Source organism: Balaenoptera borealis, assembly GCF_965194805.1.
Source record: "Balaenoptera borealis genome assembly, chromosome: 8".
Lineage (NCBI taxonomy): Eukaryota > Metazoa > Chordata > Mammalia > Artiodactyla > Balaenopteridae > Balaenoptera > Balaenoptera borealis.
This window is the reverse complement of record NC_138865.1, coordinates 5,540,620-5,563,257: the sequence shown is the minus strand read 5'-3', so window position 1 is coordinate 5,563,257 and position 22,638 is coordinate 5,540,620. Positions and strand designations below refer to the sequence as shown.

Below are 22,638 nucleotides of genomic sequence, written 5' to 3'. Positions count from 1 at the left end.
AATAAAATAAACAAATAAATAAATAAATACATTTATTAAAAAAAAAGAAAAGAAAGATCTAGCATAGGGTGTCCCTGCAAATACTGACTCTTCCTTCGTTTCTTCATCCAATAAATACTTACTTAGCACTTATGACCAGTGGCCACCATGTGAGGTGTGGACACAGCCGTAGGGACAGGCGGACACTCTCAGCTACGGTCTTGCGGACGAGCCCTGTTTCTCTCTGTTTCTCTGCCTCTAACACTGCATTTCGACGGGTGTGAGTGTCTTGCATTCCTCTCTCTCACCTTGTAACTGTTCCCTCCTAGGTTCCATCTCCTGTACGTGTAGAAGGAACACCACGTGGACATGCGGAGGGGACACGGACCGTTGGGCTGCTGCATCTGAGTCACCGAGAAGGTAGGGGAGAGGCCTGACCAGACCTGGGGCAGCTTGTGCAAGTGACCGGGTGGGGGTGGTTAGTTGGCCTGGGGGCCTGAGCAGGGGTCCCCCCAGGTCCCCACAGGCTGCGTGTGTGTGGAGAAGAGCAGGTGTTCTCTCCCGTGAGGGGAGCAGAGCAGGCCGCCCCCAAATACACCGCTTTGCCACCCTGATTATTTTGAATTAAAGTTACTTAAGAGACGGCCAGTGCAAACCAGACACTCTGACCCTCCTTTGTCCCCCTGAAAGCAGGAGATAAATCTCCCCTGTGAAGGGTCCCCTCCCCGTGCCTGGAGGGGATAAGGCACCCTTATCACCAGAGACAGGAAACTCAGGGTCAGAACGCTGAGTAAACAGACCTTGTGACTTTGTTGCTGATGTACTATCCCAAGCCCAAATTACTTTGTCTTGTCAATTCTTCGCAAATTTATTGTTTCTTTGTTTAAAAGGTATAAAAGCTGCCTGCTTGGCCACTTCTTTGAGTCTCATATTTTCCGCTCCCATTCCCATGAAATTAAACTTGTTTTTCTCCTGCTCATCTGTCTTATGTCAACTTAATGATTAGACCAGCTGAAGAACCTAGAAGGGAAGAAGGGGAAAACTTCTCCCCCAACATGCCTGGGGGAGGGGACATGTGTGGTAGGTAGATGAGAGTTGAAATCTAGAGGACCAGGCAGGGATGACCATGACAGAGGTGAAGGGACCCAGCTCTGAGGTTTGGGGCTGGACAGAGGGATTAGAGCCTGGAATTGGGACTCCATGATGAGTACTTAGCAACATCTTAGACCTTCTGAGATAGATGCCGAGAGAGCGGCCAGAGACGTGACAGCTGTGGACACCAGCAAGGGGGTCCAGGGAGGACAAAAACCTCTTCTTAAAGATCCACTGCATTCAGTGTGAATCCCGGGGAAGCTGATCAGAAAGATAAAAACTCAGATGACCCCTCTGCCCCATCATGACTCTCCCTAGTATCACGATGCCATCCTGGACCTGATGTGGAATTTGATATTTGAATGGACTGAGTTTGCATTGAGAATTGACTGAGAATTTACCTGTAAGGGACCATGTTTTGGATCAGAAGGAATCTATATGGTGAGATCAGGGCTCACTCCCATCCAGGGACCTTGGACCCAGGAAAGAGGGCCTGTGCTCTGGTCAACTTCGGCTGTCCCCTCCAACAGGATGGGCGTCCTTGGGCTGACGGATGTACCCCCTGGAGGCGGCACACGTCCTGGAAGTTGGGTGCTGGGTTTGCGTAATCCCCACACTGAGACCGCACTCTCTTCTTCCATCCTCTCTCCTGGGGCTGTCCTCCTGTGGACAGGAGCTTGGGGTGGAGGGGTGGCCAGAGGACGGCTATTTTTGTGGATGGAGCAGGACGCCCGGGCTTCACGTCTGCCTGCATGTGCCCACGGCGGTCGAAGTGCAAGCAGGGCAAGCGGGCCGAGACAGGCTGCCCACACACAGTGCCACGTCCATAGAGCTTGTAGGAGGAATTCGACCTGCGGACCTGGCCTTCCTGGTGATGGGAAGGTATATTTACCAAGGTGGGAGGATAGAACAAAACTGGATCGTTTGCTTGTGTGATTTATAAGCTGTGTTTGGACGTAGCCCGTGGGCCTTCATCTGCACTCTCGCCCCCGGGGCCTGCCTGTGTTGGAAGCAGGCCGGCTGCTCTTGATGGAAACGACGCTCTGTCTGGGGCTCCCCCGAGTTCAGTTACAGAGACAGAGGAGGTGGCATTTGTGTGCATTTGAGTGGTCACTGTATGTTTGAAACCTGTCCTAGATGCTAGAATTTTTGTCTATGAGGTGACCTCTGTTGCTATAAAAAGTTAACATTTAATTCTTGGAGCGTGTTAAGCCAAGGGAAAATGCTTGGCTGGTCTGAGTTTTCTGGAGCTTTTACAGTTGTGGAGCTGGGGAGGGACAGTTGGTGGGAAACAGCGCCCACTCCCCCGTGGGCGTTGCACGAGCGCCGCCCTGATGTTCTCTTGTGGGCACAGCCCTTCCGCCCACTGCTGGCCTTGACTCACGTGCCCTTCAGGCTGGCTTCCTGTCCTCCGGCTTGTGATGTCATCATCTCTTTCCGCTGATGCATCGCTCTTCACTTGCTTTCTCCCTTGGGGCACCACGTCCTGCGCGAGTCTTCTTCCCTGTCCACTGCAGTCGGAACCCTCCGGCCTTGGCCGTGTGAATCTTGTGCTCCCCTGCCCTGGGTCCCCCGACTCCACAGCGAGATCCAGGCCAAGCTCACTCTCGTTCCTACTGATGGGAGAGCAGCCAAAACCGAGGAGGGAGACGTGGCACCACGAACATCCTGGTGTGACCCCAGGCCCCCAGCCGAAGAAGGTTCGAGCTGGAAGGTGCCCTCAAGGTGCCTTTTACTCAGAAACTGCAGCCTGGAGACTCCAGGTCTCCACCCCCAACAACATGAGGCTCCCCTGACGGGTGGCCTGGGCCTTTGCCTCTCCCGTGGATTATGTCCTGTAACCTCCCTCCCTCAAGAAGCTCACTTTGTCCAATTTTTGTTGGCACGCCAAGAAACAAAAGCAGACATCCTTTTCTCCTTATCAGATTTTCAGATGTATTTACCCCAAGAAGTGTTAGACAAGAAAAAAAAGAAAAGAAGGAAGGAAGGAAGAGAGAGAGAGAGAGAGAGAGAGAGGGAGGGAGGGAGGGAGAGAGAGAGAGAGAGAGAGAGAAAGAGAGAAAGAAAGAGAGAAAGAAAGAAAGAAAGAAAAAGAAAGAGAAAGAAAGAAAGGAAAGAGAAAGAAAGAAAGAAAGAAAGAAAAAGAAAAAAAGAAAAAGAAACTGCTTAATTGTTGCTTTGAAGGAGGGAATGGTGGTTTGGCTAAAAGCATTTCCTCTGTGGATATGGCTTCACTGTAGATACTGCTCCTGGACCCCAAATAGATAATCAGGACAGCAAACAATAAAGACGGATCACTTCAGTCACAGGGAAGCTAATAAAAGTATATTACTTTTCTAATATCACTCATCTCTATTTACATCAAGGGGGTATGTGCATTACTGTTTTATTATTCTATTCTGCTTGTTTATTTTTGCTCAAACTTTATTAGAAGAGTGAGATGGGGAATCCATCATTTCTGATTGATTCATTTCTTTATTCTGAAGTTGCTTTTCAATCATATATACAACTCATTTCTGAGCACAATCTCACTGCTATGGATTGAATGTTTGCGTCCTCCAAAATTCATATGTTGAAACCTAACACCCAATGTGATGGCGTTTGGAGGTGAGGCCTCTGGCAGTGTTGAGGTCATGAGGGTGGAGCCCATATGAATGGGATTAGTGCCTTTATGAAAAAGGGAGCAGAGAGCTCCCTTGCCCCTTCCACCAGGTGAGGACACAGCGAGAAGATGGCCATCTGTAAGCCAGGAAGTGGGCCTTCACCAGACACCAGATCTGCCAGTGCTGTGACTTGCCAGCCTCCAGAACTGTGAGGAATACATTCCTATTGTTTATAAGCCACCCTGTCTACAGTATTTCCTTACAGCGACCCCAAAGGACTTAGACACTCACCTCCGGCCATGTGATCCTTAATGAAAACCACCCACCTTGGAGGACCTCATCATAGACTCAAAGATAGGCTTTATGTATTTCTCACTCTTACTATCCATATGGACTCACTTCAAAAAATAATTTGAGGTGATTTATAAGCAAATTTAATATGTATAATCAAATTTATATAATGATAATAAAGTCATCCTAATCATTATAATTATAATATAAAGTAATAATGATAAGATGAGTACGTATATATATAAAATCATGGAATTGGGTCCCTGGCAGCCAACATGTTCCATCTCTGTGGCAGAGAACTTCAGGACAAGAGACTTTCGATCACTCTCTGTCCAGCCCTTTGGTCAAGTTACAGACCTGCCCTCTGATCTTTGCTCAGGTCCAGCAGCGTCGCGGGGCCATCAGACCCCTGCCCGCTGAGTCCCGGATGCAGACTCCAGTTTTCATCATTTCTTTCACTATAAACACTCAAGGCTTCATCTGAACACCACGTGTAAGGTTTAATTTTCTTAATTAGACTTCAGATCTGTGCATGTTCCCCAGGCTGTTACACTTGCCTACCCTCCAGTTCTAAGACCATGACCCCCACCAAGTCCACTAACCACCCCCCAGCCCTTCCTTCCAATGGACTTCCAGCAGCGCCCTCACGGCCCACTACTCCCCTCGGGTTCCAGTCGGTGTCTAGAACTTGACAGCCCTGGATTCTGACAGCATCTTGGTGCTTGTTAGAAATGGAGAGAACTTGAAGGATCAATATCATTACCTTATTAAGAACCAGCCTCTTGTGAAAGATGTTCTTCTCTCCTGGATTGTGGTTTTCCAGATGACTTTCATTATCATTCATAATGTAAAGGATTCCAGGAAGGCCTTCCGCTACCAGATGGTTTTTCCTAGAACATTCCCTTATCAGCTCTGTTCCTTCTACATGCAGAATAAAGGCCTTCTAAGTCTGGTCTCGACCATAACTTGTTTATTTTTCTTTATCTTCTACCACTCCCCTATAAGAATCACCTCTTGTTCAGACTAGTCTTTGGGTGACGCCCTACAGATACTGTGCTGCGACATTTTCCTCGGCTGTTATCCTTTTCTGAAAAACTGTCACCTCTTCTTCAAGGATACACAGCCCTGTTGGACCATATCCTCTCCTGAACTTAATATTTATTGCATCCATTTAATAAATATTTATTGGGCACCTGTTATGGGCAGGAACTAGGTACTAGAGGTGCAGTGATGAGTGAATCGAATAAAACAGTCCTGCCTGCCCTTATGCTAGTATCAATGTTAGCAATGATTAGAAGGAAAAAAAGGAGTTGTTGACTTGAGAAGGGAAGGAAAGAGGACAGCAGAGTGGCAGCTTCAGGTGAGAAAACAAAGCTAAATGCACCTGGGCCTTGGGTTTATATTCCTGTTGACTGGGAGGGAAAGGGGAAGTTGGATGAATGGCATAGGGTCTGTTAAATTCTCCCTGCTCTGGTATGATGTCCTCACGGGTAGAGTAAAGGTTGCTGAACCTTGGGTTCTAGGAAGGGGGTTCATTCATGGTGGTTTCTCCTTAGCTGAATGCTAGTAGAACTCTAATGAAAGAAGAATGGGGAGTCAGAAGCAGGAGATCTGGAACTCAGTGTGATTATATCCTGGAGCACAGAACCCATACAGGAGTCCAGACAAGGAGTGAGTGTATGTAGAATCAAGGCACATCTCGGGGGTTGGGGGAAGGACACAGAAAACAGTCATTACACATGAAACAGAAAGATGGACTCAGGACACCAGTTTGAGAAGCAGAGCAAAGCAGTTAATGGTCAAAAGAACAGGTAAATGGACAATAAAAGTCAACAGTCCGTCTGTGAATTCCACAGTTCTTCAGTATGTCAGAAGCCATTGCTAAGTCTTAAGTGGTGCAGGTTTATCGGTAAGTACTGGATGGCCCTGGCGGTGGAGAGGTGACTGGCTGATTCTGCCCAGAGGAGACTGAGGTGCAGAATTCAGTATGCAGCCTGGCTATGGAGGAGCTAACTAACCTGCAAGACCAGGAATGAGAGTGAGAGTCCCAGGTTCAAGAGGAGATATTACAGCAAGTCCCCTACCTACGACCCTTCAAGCTGCGAACTTTCAAAGATGCGAACGTGCGCTCGCGTGTCCAAATACAGAAGTTAGTTTACGTGTCTGGTGTACACTGTCATGTGCATGCATCCTCTACAACTGGTTGCGCTTTTGTGTACTTTACAGTACTCTATAGAGTACAGTAGTACAGTATCTTTAAAGCAGTGGTGAGATAACTGGTACTGCTAAGAAGCACCAAGAGATAATGATGGAAACAAAAGTGAAGATAATTGAGAGAGCAGAGCGAGGCAAAAAGATGTTTTTTATGTATTATTTGTGTGAAAAGTATTATAAACCTAGTACAGTACAGTACTATACAGCCGATTCTGTTAGTTGGGTACCTAGGCTAACTTGGTTGGACTTATGAACAAATTGGACTTAAGAACGTGCTCTTGGAATGGAACTTGTTCGTATGTAGGGGACTTGCTGTACCGAAGAAACAAGGACGGGGGTTCCGTAGGACAAAAGTCACGGCGAGGGTGTTTCTGAGTTCCACTGGGCCCGCAGTCCTGAGTGACTGGCGAACAGAGACAAGAACCTATCTCAGCCTGCAGGAATAGGTCTCATCTCCTTTCAGAATAGCATGGTCTGCAAGGTCTCCTGTGATTGAGTGACCCTAAAGGGAGTGGTGGCAGAAACAGGTTTAAAAGTCCAGCTCGTGGTCAGAAATCAGAAAGAGGGCATCAAAGCCAGAGCCACCTCAGGAACCCAGAGACCTCCAGAGAGCAGGACAAAGGAAAGAAGAGCAGGGCAGCACAGGTAGAATAAAGGCAGTGACTGTTAATTCAGGAATTAATTTTGTTAATGTTATCCTGGATGCTGGAAAAAGGAGAAATTCATAGGAAGCATCTTGCTGGGGTAAAGATCACTCCCCCCTGGAGAGGGAGAAAGAAGTCCTGACCAGGGAAAAGGCTTACCACAAGCCCTTGGTGTGAATTGTTTATCAGATGGCGATTCTCCCCGAGACCTAGGACTGGGATAGCCAAAGAGGCCAGAGAGGGAGCAATGGGGAGGGATGTTCATGGGGACAGACGGATCATTAACAATTTTGCTTTCTAATACCTCTGCCCATGTTACAGCCTTTAACTTGACATTAAAAAAAACTCTTCCGTGGGGTTTCATTCTGGGCTTTCGAGGGAGATTGATTTTATTCAATATTTTGATTAGTTTTTAAGACCCTGAGACATTTCTGTTCCTTGATTCTCACCCACTGTAGAGTAGGACAACACTTAGAAACTTGACAGTATTTTTCCTTAAACATTTTGTCCTTTTGCGATTGTCAAATATTGAATTAGGTCTTGTTATAAACAGACCAGAAGCTGTCACTGTTGACATTTCCCTTCATTAGGAAGAAACTGAAAGCTGACATTTTCAACCTACCAGCTCCGGTTGGTCTGCAGATAAGACACAGTGTGGGGAGGAAGGCAATCTTTCCCCTCTCCTGCTCTCCTTACAGAGTTGCCAGGAAACCTTCACTGATAAAACCACTGCACTTCATGGGTGCCAAAGTGTCTCTTCAAGGGTGAGGAAACGAAAAGTATCGATTGACCCTAGGAGTTGAAGTCCGAATGAATGAAAGAAGGCATTGATTTGACGCCTATGAGATTATTGATTAACTCTAAGATTTGAAATCTGAATGAATGAAGACATTGATTTGAGTCCTGGTTTTGCCTCTTAGTAGTTAGTTAATTTCTCTGGTTCTCACTTTATTTGCAAAACTGGAAAAATAACAATAGCTCCTTTACCTACACCAAAGGATTATTACAAGGAGTCAATTAGTTAATGTAGAGAAGTGCTTTACAAATGTTAGATTTTACGTTACATACTACATGGGCTTAATGAAACAGGTTATTTGGTCAGATTAATGGAAGGACTTGTGGAATCATTCAAAGGTCATGCAAGAACTGTGGTTGAGGTTTTGGAGAGCTGGAGTCCTATTTCACTCTCCTGGAACTCATCGCTAGGCTAAATTGATGAATGTATTTTCTTTTTTTAAAAATTTTTAATGGAATATAGTTGATTTACAATGTTGTGTTAGTTTCAGGTGTACAGCAGAGTGATTCAGTTATACATGTACATGTATCTATTCTTTTTTAGATTCTTTTCCCATATAGGTCATTACAGAGTACTGAGTAGCGTTCCCTGTGCCATACAGTAGGTCCTTATTCGTTATCTATTTTATATAGAGTAGTGTGTATATATCAATTCCAATTTGTCCCTCCCCCCCTTCCCCCTTTAGTAACCATAAGTTTGTTTCCTACATCTGTGACTCTATTTCTGTTTTGTAAACAAGTTCATTTGTACCAGTTTTTCAGATTCCACATAGAAGTGATATCCTATGATATTTGTCTCTCTCTGTCTGACTTACTTCACTCAGTATGACAATCTCTGGGTCCATCCGTGTTGCTTTCTAACCTAATCCCCTCCAAAGTTTGAGAGAACGGTTTCGAAACCTTAATCACAGAGAATTATGTGTTTGAAGATTGAGGTTGAGGCAGCTAATACTGTGGTAGTTTGTTTGCATCATTTTGGGTTTTTGAGGGAAAAGGGGGCAAAGTTTGGAAGCAATTGCTTGAAGGTCACCGCAAAACCTGTGAGGTATATTGACTTAGCCTGAGAAGTAGAATATGAATAAAATTCTCCCACCTACCAAATGGATATTCCAGGGTTTACAGGTAACCCAACAGGGGCTGGACTGAGAAAAAAGGAGACGGTGAACAATGCCTGGAGAGACCCGTCCAGTCTCCTTTTCCCCGTGGGGAGCCTATTCCTTACTAATCTTGCTTAAATTCAGGATGGGCAATATTGGGTCAAAACTCATGTGAAAAGAGTAAAAGTGAGTATCTTTACTGTCAAATTCTAAGTAAGTTAAGGTACAGCTCAGTCCCCACCGGGAATTTACCCAAGTGGGATGTTACAATTTTGAATGTCAAACAATGCAATCAATGAGGTGCTGACTAAAGCTAGTTGTTCATTCTGGGCAGCGAGTGACTTGACCGAAGTCTGTTGTTCTCTGCTCTGCATTAATAAGACAAAGCTCCAGTGCCCACCAAGGAGAACAATCCCCTCTTGCTCTCCGCTGGGCAGCCCAAGGGTGGGCCCCTGGCCTTCCGAGCAAAGGGCCGGCCAGCTCTCAGCCCTGCTCACATCCCTCCACTGGGCAGCCTTGTGTAGCCACAATCCATCTGGTTGAGGTGACCTGGCAGGATTTTGTTTAACTCAGTGTGTCGAACACATCTGGAGAAAAGACTTGTGAGAGGATTGGTGATGGCCAGTGATGCTTTCAGTTTTGTGGTGGTCATTTACCTGCATGCACTGCTGTTTGAAGAAGAAGTCACTGTTTTCTCCGAAAATGTTTTCTTCTGTTTGATTATCCCTGAAGCACTACAGAATGTTTCTTCTCTGAGCAGAGAGGGAGGTGGAAATTTCCATGGAATAGTACGGATCCTTACATCTGGGTCCTTATTCCAGTTTCTTACATAAACTTTAGAAAGTTACCTCTTGAGCCTGAATTACCTCGTTTGTAAAAACGCAGATGGTATTATTTATTTCATAGACTTGAGATAAGGATTAAGTGAATTCGCGATATATGGAGATTTCCTCCCCAGCACCTGACACATAGTAATAGGCATCTAACAACTCTAAATTTTCTCCCCGCCACCGTGGTGTGGATGAAAGAATGCAGCACAGAATGGGAAGTCAGCAAGCCCAGATTCTAGCAGTAGCTGTTAAGCTTATCAGTTGTGACACTGGATAAGTCACATAGACTCTAGTTTAGATTTCTTCTTCTATAAAAACAAGAGGTGTTCTTTTTGATGATAGCCATTCTGACAGGTATGTGATGATATCTCACTGTGGTTTGGATTTGCATTTCCATGATGATTGATTAACGATGTTGAGCACTTTTCATATGCTTGATGGCCATCTGTATGTCTTCTTTGGAAAAATGTCTATTTAGTTCTTCTGCCCATATTTTAATCAGGTGGTTTGTTTTTGTATTGAGTTGTATGAGCTGTTTATATATGTTGGATATTAATCCCTTATCAGTCATATTGCAAATATTTTCTCTCATTCAGTAGGTTGTCTTTTGGTTTTGTTGATGGTTTCCTTTGCTGTGCAAAAAGCTTTTAAGTTTAATTAGGTCCCATTTGTTTATTTTTTATTTTATTTCCTTTGCTTTTGGAGATGGATCCAAAGAAATATTGTTGCGATTTATATCAAAGGGTGTTCAGCCTATGTTTTCCTCTAGGAGTTTTATAATATCCAGTCTTACATTTAGGTCTTTAATCCATTTTGAGTTTACAAGTGTCAGTGAGGATGTGAAGAAAAGGGAACCCTCATACACTGTTGGGGGAAATGTACATTGATGTGGCCACTGTGGAAAACAGTATGGACATTTCTCCAAAAAGTAAAAATAGAACTACCATATGACCCAGCAATTCCACTCCTGAGTATATATCTGAAAAAAACAAAGACACTAATTCAAAAAGATACATGCATCCCAATGTTCATAACAGCATTATTTACAGTCGCCAAGACATGGAAGCAACCTAAGTGTCCATCAACAGATGAACGGATAAAGAAGATGTGGTACATATACACAGTGGAATACTACTCAGCTATGAAAAAGATGGAATTTTGCCATTTGTAGCAACATGGATGAACATGGAGGATGTTAGGCTAAGTGAGATAAGTCAGACACAGGAAGACAAATACTGTATGATATCACCTATATGTGGAATCTAAAAACTACAACAAACTAGTGAATATAACAAAAAAGAAGCAGACCACAGATATAGAGTGACTAGTGCTTACCAGTGGGAAGAGAGGAGATGGGCAATATGGGGATAAGGGATTAGGAGGTACAAACTATTAGGTATAAAATAAGCTACAAGGATATATTGTGTAGCACAGGGAATCTAGCCAGTATTTTATAATAACTGTCATTGGAGTATAACCTTTAAAAATTGTGAATCACTATATTGTATGCCTGTAAATTATACAGTACTGTACAGCAGCTATACTTCAATTAAAAAAATAAATAAATGAGAGGTGGAATTGTCTTTAAGGTTTCTTCTAGCTTGATAAACTTATGCTTATTGGCACATTTTTTTCTGATTCAATTCTAAAATTTAGCACAACATTGTATTTGTTACCCGAGGGTTACTGCCGTTCACATGGTGTTGGCATCCATACTTTACGACACTCCTGTATAGGAAAGATAGTTAGCAAGTTTCTGGGGATCTGCACTCTGTCCCTTGGAAGAATAAAGGAAGACCCTGTCAGTAAATCTTTTTAGAAGGCATCTTACTTTCATGTCACAGGGATACAGCTCTCCGTAACGGACAGAGAGAATCTTATCCCTTTCAACATGGGCTTAGCTTCACAGTGCTAGACTGCAGAACCAGCCCAAAAGAATCTACATTTGGTGCTTACATCTCAGGAGATCTTCAGTATTTGAAGTTCCAACCTTGAGATGCCTGCCAAAGGGTCATGGCCATTGCTATCCATGCCCTGAGATATTTCTAGGCTAGGTAACTGGTAGAGAAAGCACTGAATTCAAACTGATGTGTCCATGGACATAGGGGTGTCTGAGAGAATAAATGGACATTTGTATCCTATGAGGCCTTTTCACCTCCAAGTGCAGATACCTTTATTTTTAAAATTTTGGAGATTGATGTATATAAAAGTGGAAAATAGAGAATCTCAGTCCTGGTTAATGATGGTGTACAAGAATTTCATCCATGATGATTAAAACTCTATGTTTTAGAAGCCTTTGGGGAATTGTTGGAGATCTATTTGCAGAAGACTGGCAGAATAAAAGTAATCTCTCCACAGCTGAAAGACAGAATAGAGGCAGATTCTGAAATACACAGCAAAATTGCAAAATTGAATAAACTGCTGAACTGACTGTGAGTACTTAGCACAAGGAAGCATGATCTCTAGAAACCAGTGCAAATTCTCCAGAAATTAACTTTATTTTTAAGGTTGACAGACTCATATATTAGGGCCTGAGTACCTGACATGTTGGGTGGCATATTTCACATTATCCTTGTGAACAAGTTGGAGAAGTGTGGATGAAACTGCAGCAGTCATGTGAATTTACAGAAATCGAGCATTTCCATCAATCAGCATGAACTTCCAAGGATTCTGGAGGACCTGGAGGTTATGAGGATAGAACTGGAGATATTTAGCATGGAGAAGAAACAAGTTTCTTTTTTCTGCCTTGGGAGGGCCAGGCATGGTAGCTGTTTCCAAAGATTTTTAACAGCTCTGTCACTGAAGAGGAATTAGACATTCCTTGTGTTTCAAGTGGGACAATTTGGGATGAGGGAGGTAGAATTTTCTTAATCCACAGGAAAATGTTCCTGTCAACCAGTCTAGTGGAAGGGACAGTGTTTTGAGGTAGCAAATATTACTTCCCTGATGAGTTCAAGAGGAAGGTGGTCCAACTTGGATGCAACTAGAGATCATCATACTAAGTGAAGTAAGCCAGACAGAGGAAGACAAATACCATAGGATATCACGTATATGTGGAATCTAAAATATGGCACAAATGAACCTGTCTACAAAACAGAAACAGACTCACAGATATAGAGAGCAGACTCATAGTTGCCAAGGGGGAGGGGATGGGTGGGTGGGTGGGTGGGAGAGGGATGGGCTGGCAGTTTGGAATTAGTAGATTCATACTGTTACATTTAGAATGGATAAACCACAAGGTTCTACTGTATAGCACAGGGAACTATATCCAATCTCCTGGGGGTAAACCATAATGGAAAAGAATATAAAAAAAGAAGGTATATATGTGTAGAACTGAGTCACTTAGCTGTACAGCAGAAGTTAGCACAACACTGCAAATCAACTCTACTTCACTAAAAAAAAAAAAAAAGAAGATGAGGCTGGTCATCTGTGTTGGATGCTGTCTAGGGGTTGCTTGCATTAAAGGGAAGCTGGATAAGATAATTCCTTCTGGTTCTCTCTAAACTTTCAGATGCCGAGATAAGGTTGAAGAAATAAGTTAGTGGTCAGAAAGCAAATGAATATCTTCCTCTTTCTCATCATGACTAAAGGAGCATATTATGTTTTGTCACACAGAAAAGATTTCAATTCCCAAGTGCCCTGCACTAGAAATAAACCAGGAATAAGGAAACCTGCTAAAAGCCATGAATACCAAGAATTTCCTAAGAGCATTATGCCATGATATAAGCTACCAGTAAAGGAGAATAGTTCATTTTTTTTTCAAAAGACAAAAATATTTACCAAATATATCCAATCTAATCAGAATTGTGACTGCCAGATAATCTGAACTGTGAATACTTCACTGTCTCTCATATTCTAGGAGTGGTTTGTCTGAAAACTAGATCTCTTTGCAAATATAAGTAATTTTTTTCCTTAGAGGTCAAAGTTATCTATGAGTTTTTCTTTTCCTTCCTAGTCAGGTTGATGAAGGTTTTGATTCCCAGTTTAGGAAGTTGATAGATTTTGAACTCTTCTGACTGTGTAACCTATATTAAGAAACACCATTTATATCATGACCCGGGATCATATATGCATTATAACTGAAATCAAATATCTGAGAAAGAATAGCTATACTTACGTACCCGTACAATACTCTGAAATTTTCAATTCAATTCCTTAATTGTTAAATACTGTTCATGTCCCTCTAATTTCACAGGATTTCCAGGTTGAAAAACACTACTGCAGTCACTAGTTGGAGAAAGCTCCAACAATGGTAGAATCAATGGGAGAATTCAGGTCTTGTCATTCAGGACATTTGATCAACTTGCTACACAAAGACAGTCTTTGCATATATATTGTCCGAAAGGTCCTGGAATTTGCAATACATTTCCATGTTACTCTGTAGTTCCTTTCTTCCTGACTTTTCTGCCTACTCTCCCCCTACCACCCCACCCCCGAGGAAATCCTCATAGCCACCAGTGAAAAACATGACAGGCTTGAGAGATGTATAGATAGACCACGTTCATTCTGTGTATCTTAAAGCTTTACATCTAGAGAAGCAAGTTTTCGCTGAAAGCGTGTCTGTTTATGCGTACATTCGGGTGGCCGCCGAGATAATGGAATTGCTGACACACTGCTCAGAGCCGCTTGGGTAACTAAGCATTCTTTTATTATCAGGAAGGCAAATGCAGTTTCGAAGATCAAAGTGGACACCTCCTGCAAGTTACATTTATTACAAAAGGCTAAAGTGTCCGCCTTCCTAGGAATCAAAGGGACTTACAGCAGAAAGGCAGTCGTATTGGACAGAATGCCATTGTTGACAGGATGGCAACCACCTAAGTAGGTGAGAGGAACAAGAGGTAATTTAATTCTGAAAATGAGCAACTCTGCCAGCTCTGGGGTTAAGCAAGGTGCCTGATACTCTGATAGCCATAGCTGGGGTCTGCCTGACAAAAATTTCAACTGTCAGTGCAGGGACTGAGAATATTTTTGGAATTTTCATCATTTGAAATTCCTTTGGTAGCATTTTGGTCCCACATCTGCAGAAAGCAGGGGCCCCACTGTTACAGTGGAAGTAAAGTAGAAGGTCGTTATAATCCAGTCACGATTACAGTACTTATTGGAAAAGTTATCATGGATGAATCCTTGCTCTTCAACATGGCAAACTTGAATAGTAGCAACTGGACCATGGCTATTCTACCATCAGCTGCCATCTAATAACAGTTCCACCATGTTTAGGGTCCTTCTGTATCCTCTCCCACACCCGCCTGGCTTTAAATCCCACCCTAAGCCCCTTTGCCAAGACTTTCAGATGGTTACCTTTGGAGATGTCTAAAGATCATCTCTCAGCTGGGCCCACATCAAATGCTTACGAGAAACTCCTTCCCTTGGATTACTAAAAAACTTCCCTGGTGGTTTTCAATCTCCTTTAAATCTTGGCTGAAGTATTTGGAAGAGTAACAATGGGCTTCATTATTTCTTCTCAAACTCTCCAGCAATTTACGCGTCTGAAGAGGCCTCTTTCAGAAATTCTGGATACTTAATGAGTGCGCTTCTTATTACAAAAGAAATGATTTCTCTTCGTTTTTATCAGGCTAATGTCTTTTGAAATCCCCTTTGCTTTCCCAAGAGTTTATCTTCTTAGAGAATAGAATTGGAAGAAACATTTTCCTGATGTTTATCAAATGTTTACTGTAATTTAAAGTGAGTCACTGAAGTAATTTTTGCACTTGGGAGTTTCTCTACTGTAAACTTTTATAGCCCGTGTTATTAATGAATAGACAGTATTGATTTTTTTTGATGTTCAATTGTATGACCTGTTTATATATTTTGGATATTAACCCCTTATTGGTCATATCATTTGCAAATATTTTCTCCCATTCTGTAGGTTGTCTCTTCGTTTTGTTGATGGTTTCCTTTGCTGTGCAAAAGCTTTTAAGTTTAATTAGGTCCCAGTGGTTTATTTTTGCTTTTATTTCCTTTGCTTTAGGAGATGGATCCAAAGAAATACTACTGTGATTTATATCAAAGGGTGTTCTGCCTATGTTTTCCTCTAGGAGTTTTATAGTATCTGGTCTTACATTTAGGTCTTTAATCCATTCTGAGTTTATTTTTGTATATGGCATTAGAGAATCATACAAATCAACATCAAAAAAGCAAACAATCCGATTAAAAAAATGGGCAGAAGACCTGAATAAACATTTCTTCACAGAGGACATGCAGGTGGCCAAGAGGCATATGAAAAGATGTTCAATATCACTAATTACCAGGGAAATGCAAATCAAAACCACAATGAGATATCATCTCACACCTGTCAGAATGGCCATCATTAAAAAAGACCACAAATAACAAATGTTGGCGAGGATGTGGAGAAAAGGAAACCCTCATACACTGTCAGTGGGAATGTAAATTGGCACGGCCACTGTGGAAAACAGCATGGAGGTTTCTCAAAAAATTAAACATAGAAATACCATATGACCTGGCAATTCCACTCCTGGGTATATATCCAAAAAACCCCCCCAAAACACTAATTTGAAAAGATCCATGCACCCCAATGTTCACAGCAGCATTATTTATAATAGCCAAGATATGGAAGCAATATCTTCCATAGATGAATGGACAAAGAAGATACATCCATGGTATATATATACAATGGAATACTACTCAACCATATAAAAGAATGAAATCTTGCCATTTGCAGCAACAGGGATGAACTTGGAGGATGTTATGCTAAGTGAAATAAGTCAGACAGAGAATGACAAATACTGTACGATATCACTTATATGTGGAACCTAAAAAATACAACAAACTGGTGACTATAACAAAAAAGAAACAGACTCTCAGGTATAGAGAACAAACTAGTGGTTACCAGTGGGGACAGGGAAGGAGGGAGGGGCAATAGAGGAGTAGGGGATTAAGAGGTATAAACTATTAGGTATAAAATGAGCTACAAGGATATATTGTACAACACAGGGAATCTAGCCAATATTTTATAGTAACTATAAATGAAGTATAATCCTTAAAAATTGTGAATCACTATATTGTACACCTGTAACATATATTGTACAGCAACTATACATCAATAAAAAAATAAAATATTAGAAAAAGACAGTATTGATTTTAACGCATGTTAAATAGAATCTTAGAGAGTGTGCAAAGCCTTGATCTAGACAATTTTTTTGTATTAAGAAAAAATATAATAGTTTTAAAATTATAAAGGTTTTAAGGATATCAGAAGGGTGACGTATGAGGAATAGATAATAGCATGCCTTGGGCAATCTCTGGGTAACTTTTGGAAAAAGTTCACCATTAACCATTAATGGTCCTAACAGTTTGTCAAGCTGAGCCATATTTTTTTCTTTTTCTTGACATAGACAGTTCTCATGTCCACATTGGAAAAAAAGAATTTAGCTTTGTAGAAATCAATAGATTACTGTAAACTTATATCTGTATAGAACTAAACTGGGGGCAATATTATCAAAGATCATATACTCTGGATCTATCATTTGATTGAATTCCCCAAGTTTAAGTTCTGGGAGCAGCTGCTATCCGAAACATGGCCCTCCTTTATAAAGAAGCAATTCCCAGCAGGGCATGGAACCTAGGCCTAAATACTGGTTCATATTTTATATCATTCCCTAACAAAGAAAAGTAAAATAGTTAATTTAAATAATCCTTTAGGGAAAAGCAGAAAGAACAGAGGGAACTGAAAATGAGGAAAGAACCTCTAAGAGAATGGCTGAAAGGGACTGCATCCCTTTTCCGTGCGTTTGCTGTGAACTCTGTCTTTACCGATTCTCATACCGCACACGCCCTCTCACGCTCAGAAAGTTCAAGAATGTACTCAGCACAGCTTGTGATTTTACACAACTTGTAGGTCTGACCTTTCGCCAGTGTTTTGCATACTTTTGCCACCCGTTTTATTCCATTTCATTAGAGCTGGGTCTCCAGCTGACACACGCCTGAGTTATCTGCCCCTTCTCCGCCTTGGACCCTCCCTCGGCTGCTACTCACTCAAAAGGGTCGCTGGGATCCGCCCTCTGCAGCTCTGGAGGGATGGGGATCCTCTTGTAGTACATTTCCCAGTCAAAGGCGCCGCGCATGGCGTCCCCGGCCTGGGCCTCGTACCCAAAGTGATTGTGGTCGATGACATCGATCATGGGGCACACGATGGTTTTGTGGTTGAGTGCAATTTGGTCTGAAAAATGAAAGCACGGAATAGGAGATGACACGCCTGCCCAGGTCATCTCTCATTTCTCTGCCAAGAGAAGCCCTTCCTAATGTGTCGTGCTCGCAGCCTAGTTCCCTGTTGCCTTCAGAGCACTTTGCAGAATCTCTGTCTGAATGCTGGGCTTAACGTGATGGAACAGTGATGAGGGGCAATTAGTGTTGTGGCATCTTCCTCGAAGACAGTGATGTCCCAGAGATACCTGGAGAAGAGCATTTAGCTCTCCCTCTGTCGCAGTTTTGCTCTGACCTGTCCCCAATCTGTCATTTTACAGTGCACCCAACATGCGTGGAGTATAAACAGCCCTTGTGTTCCTTCAAGCATACAGCTGGAGCCTGCTGAGAAAATACTGGCCTGCTTTCTGGAGGTTCCAAAATGTAAATATTTAACTGCACGGTTTTTTTTTTTTTTAGTATCTAATCTTACAATGGCCATGACGGCTGTCGCTCCACCGCCCCCCAAATGCTGGCAGATTATACACAGAATTCTTTGCCCTCAGGCTTACCAGAGATTTTGCCAAGTCCTATTTTGCTACTGTTCTTTAATATAGACTCTGTTTATCAAAGCTATACATTTTTATCTTCTCTCATCATATCTGCAAATATATTAGATGGCCTGATACTACCGCTACTATTCCTGCTACTGTTCAATTCTTGAGCAACTACTAAGTATACTCATGCTGTTCCTAACACTCCTAGCAACCCAGAGAGGTGGTTCTTATTATCATTCCTAGTTTACATATGAGAAACTGAGCTCAGAGAAGTTAAATGACTTGTCCAAGGTCGCTCATCTTTTGAGGGCAAGAATTAGGATGCAATCCCTGCTTAATGGTCCTGTGCTAAAGTCTGGGGTCTTTCCAGTTGGCCATGGTGCTTCTCTGAGGCAGAAAGGAGACTTATTTTCCAGTTACAGCTCCAGCTCCTCCCTTGTAGATGTTATTATGTGAGACCTGAACAGCCAGTGCTGGGAAGGGCATGTACAGGTACTTTGGCTGACCTGGAACAGCTACATGTGAAGTGTTGTCTTCCCAACAATGTGCATTTCTTCAGTATTTACTACAACAAACTAATAGTGTCAGACAGGCAGAACTTTTAAGTGCAAACATCTGCTTTCTGGTTCTTTGGAAGACCTTTGGATGTGGCGTGTGGAATAAAATACATTTAAGTATCTTTAAAAAAGAAAAGACATAATTTAGAAATAATGAGGTTTGGCTATTTCAGCATCATTATTCTGATGACACTGATAAGGCAGGGTATGGAAACCACAGAATCCTATGGAAGATTTTCCCCCAGATCTACCTTTCTCTCTCCCTTTCTTTTTTTTTTCCCTTTCCTTCTTTCTTTCTTTTTCTTTCTTCCTTCCTTCCTTCCTTCCTTCCTTCCTTCCTTTCTTTCTTTCTTTCTCCCTATCTCTCTCTTCCTTCCTTCCTTCCTTCCTTCCTTCCTTCCTTCCCTCTCTTTTTCTTTCTTTCTCTTTCATTCATTCATTCACTCTAAGTTAATCCCACCAAGGGCTCTGTGGGCATCGTTTTCACCTGGGCAAGCCTTGCAGTGGGCTTTAATCTTTATCTAAGTGGCGTTCCCCCATAGATGCCTTTGACAGAGGAGACCATCATTACTGTGTCCAAAATATTTCTTCTATCACCTCTGCAGGTATTTGAGTATTAAGGTTTCACTGACTTTCTTCAGGCAAATTCAGAATCAGGTTGATTTACAAGTTCCTTGACCAACAAGGAGTCCCAAGGTGACCCGAAGAGAATGAGTCTGTTAAATTAACTGTCAACTTTCCCTTCAAATTTCCTCTCAGCTCTCATCCAGCAGCACCAGCTCGGGGTGAAAGCAGCATGACTAATTTTTCATCTAAGGCTTGTGCCTACATTTCAATTTCCAGGGATCAAACAAACAGACTCTTAATGGGAAATTGAAATTCAGGTAAAATCCCAAGGTGAAAAATGAACCAAGAAACTGTGTGACTCCACCTTTTTTTTTTTTTTTTTTTTCCCTTTTGGAGGATGTGTCAAGACACTGATAGAGGAAAATAAAAAAAGATAGTGATCCTGAGCGCGAATCATTTCTTACCCATCAGGCCTACAGGAAATGAAATGCTGGAATGAGAAAAAGTGGGCTTCTCTGTCTTTTCCCTTTTTTTTCCTATCTTTTTTTTTTTTTCCTGTTAGATGCATATGAACAATCAGAGCCTTGATAATTGGCATTTAGGCCTTGCTTTGGTTCATAAATAAATTAGGCCATGTGCTGACTTGAGTATTCAACACCATATAGGTCAAATTCCGTTTAAGGGAAATTGATGGCTGCTGATGAAACTCTAAATTGCTATGTCCTTGGACAAGGTACTTTTAATTAAAAGCTCAGAGGAATCTCTGGCCATTAGGAGCATGGAAACATCCCCGTTGATTAGGGTGTCTGGGCGATTGTCTGCGGGGGAGAGTATGGCTCTGAGATGTGGTGGAGCCTTAGTTGCTGGTCGTTTCCTGTTTCAAATGCAACACAGTTTCAATTGATTTTTTCCCCCACATCGTTTACTAATGGAGCTTTGCTGGTTCTATCTGAAATCCTGCACGGTTCTCAATAGAAAATGATTCTTTCTGAGGCAGCTATTGTAAAGGAGGTTGTCAACTGGCTTTAGCTCCAAGGCCAGGGATATATTTACAATAAAAGTTGATTTAGTGAAATGTGGAAGAACAGAAAGGAACTCAATACGTGCGCGCCAAGAACTTTTTAGAAACACACTTTTTCCCTCAGCCTTACAATTTATTCCTTAGCTACTACCGGGGTTTATCTCTGACTTAATTGTGAAATTTAAAAGATTCTGATGCTTGGACTGAACCTCATGCAGGTTTTCGAGCTTGAATGGTTTTCAGGACTTTTGTGTTTCTAACAGTTCAAGTGATAGTCTTCTAGTGATCATTTAAGATGTATCACCTGGAAGGCAGCTCTGAGTGTTTGAGGGATTGTGTGTAAACGTGGTGGTGGGTCGTATGTTTAGGGAGCTAAGCTGGTGCCGGAGTGGAAAAGAGAATGGCCTTATAAATCCTGGGAAAATGTCAGTGCGCTTATACTTTAACTGTATTCTGGGGCTGAATACTTTTCTCATCTCTTAACAATCCTATAATATTTGCTAAACTCTGTGTGTGTGTGTGTGTGTGTGTGTATTTTAATCATACTGTGCTTACAGGTAGTATAATGAATACTTTTTCCTTTTAGTTTTTACTCAGTGAATGTCTAAGATAAAGAAATCAAACCTTTTCAAACCTTAAGTTAGACTGCAGTTGGTATTACCTAAAATGTCCATTTCAATGTGGTTTTCTAGTTACCTGTACGTCCCAGCAATAGTTAAGATAGAATTCACCGCTCCCACTGTAAACCTCGTAAAAGGGGTCTCTAGCCTTTGTCGATGGCGGATGACATAGAAGCACGTGCCACCCTCCCCCGCCTCCCCCGGAGGCCCCAGGGGCTGAGGGTCACTCACTGAGGAGCGGGGGCAGCCAGTTGACGTTGACCTCGCAGTGGGAGTCCAGGAATGTAAGGACCTCGCCTCTGGCCACGGACGCCCCCAGGAGTCGGGTCCGGATCAGCCCTTCCCTTTTCTTGGTGCGAACAATCCTCACTTTGGAAAACCGAGCCATGTATTCTTCCAACTTCTCCTTCAAGTGTTCTGGGAAGGAGGAAGAAGAACGGGTACAGAAAGAACACAGCACATTAGTTGTAGCAGAATTACTTCCGGGCATCTGTGTGTGGAGAGCGTGAACGGTGAAGCCCAGCTGAAGCCCATCTTCTCCTCGTTTCATCGCAAGGGGAAAGACTAGTAAGATTTCATGCCTAGAGGTCTCTATACCTTACACGTTGCAGAATGCTCCATAAGATGCAAACGTCGCCCTTTGGACACTGACCCGCTGGCACCCCACCTTGTGGTTTCCGTGGACCAGGGGCCACCAGACTGCAGCCTGACCAGCCCACACCCAGGTGGGCATCAGCCCCAGGTCCCTGGTGGTGAACGTTCCAGCATATGGGCTCTTGCCAACAAGAGGGCCCTTTCTGGCAAGGCTTTGCTAGTGTTCTCTGTGTTGAAAATACTGCATGTAAAACCACAGGAAAGAAAAAAATGCCTCTCAAATCAACAGGAACCAAACAGATTTTTCCCCCCGTGAGGTAATAGCAAACTGGCACGCAAGTTCAGCCCCTGGCTCCTGATTTGAAGTGGAAAGTGACTGATTTGCTGTTAAAATTAGATGTGAAGAGGGATAGGCAGATGAGATGGTACATAATCACTGTGGACTTAGGTCTTTAAGATTAGAAAACAAAAGTTTGGAAATGTTTCTTTGCCGAATTAAAAACAAAGAGCGGGAACAAAATCAAATCAGATAACTTACTTACAGACTAAAACATTTCTTACTGGCTGTAATAAAATGCATGAATCTCTCAGTTCTTTTTTTATGCCAAATAAGTGTGTTTTGGTGGCTTTCTTTCTGTGGGATATATACTCATCTCTGCTTTCAGTCTCCCGCATATAAAACATTAGGAGGGCTCTCCTGGAGTTTCTAACAAGTATAGTCTAATATTCATTGAAACAGAATCTTAGCATGCTGTTTGTTCTGTAGGTTTCACTTTCAAACTTTCTCTGCATGTTTGCAATCAAAGACAGTATTATTATTGTCTCCTCCTATGATCTGTAACAATAGGGATTCATGGAAGGATTTATGATCTCTTTCCTGCTCTCCAATTTAACAGACGTCAGAATTACTCTGCAATGGAGTTTCTCTGCATGCAAGGGTTTACCCTTATTCTTTTTTTTTTTTTTTTTTTTTTGGTGCACCACATGGCATGCGGTACCTTAGTTCCCCGACCAGGGACCGAACCCGCACCCCTGCAT

At 42.5% G+C, this 22,638-nt stretch overlaps 1 protein-coding gene and 1 long non-coding RNA gene across 7 annotated transcripts in view; one reads left to right on the top strand and one right to left on the bottom strand.

Annotated features, from left to right (window-relative positions):
• The window catches only part of GALNTL6 (polypeptide N-acetylgalactosaminyltransferase like 6), a gene marked incomplete at its 3' end in the record, with an annotated part of 1,719,480 nt that overhangs the window by 177,140 nt on the left and 1,519,702 nt on the right, over positions 1-22,638 (bottom strand). For all 6 annotated transcript variants that reach the window (XM_082402133.1, XM_082402132.1, XM_082402128.1 and 3 more), the window contains 2 exons: positions 21,238-21,423; positions 17,538-17,721 (listed from right to left, as the gene is read on the bottom strand). In XM_082402133.1, coding sequence (XP_082258259.1) covers positions 17,538-17,721; positions 21,238-21,423 — 370 coding nt within the window. The remainder of the gene's footprint in view (positions 1-17,537; positions 17,722-21,237; positions 21,424-22,638) is intronic.
• Positions 6,230-11,112, top strand: LOC309633388. Its single transcript, XR_014247489.1, has 2 exons — positions 6,230-9,483; positions 9,629-11,112. It is a non-coding gene; the product is annotated as an uncharacterized lncRNA (long non-coding RNA).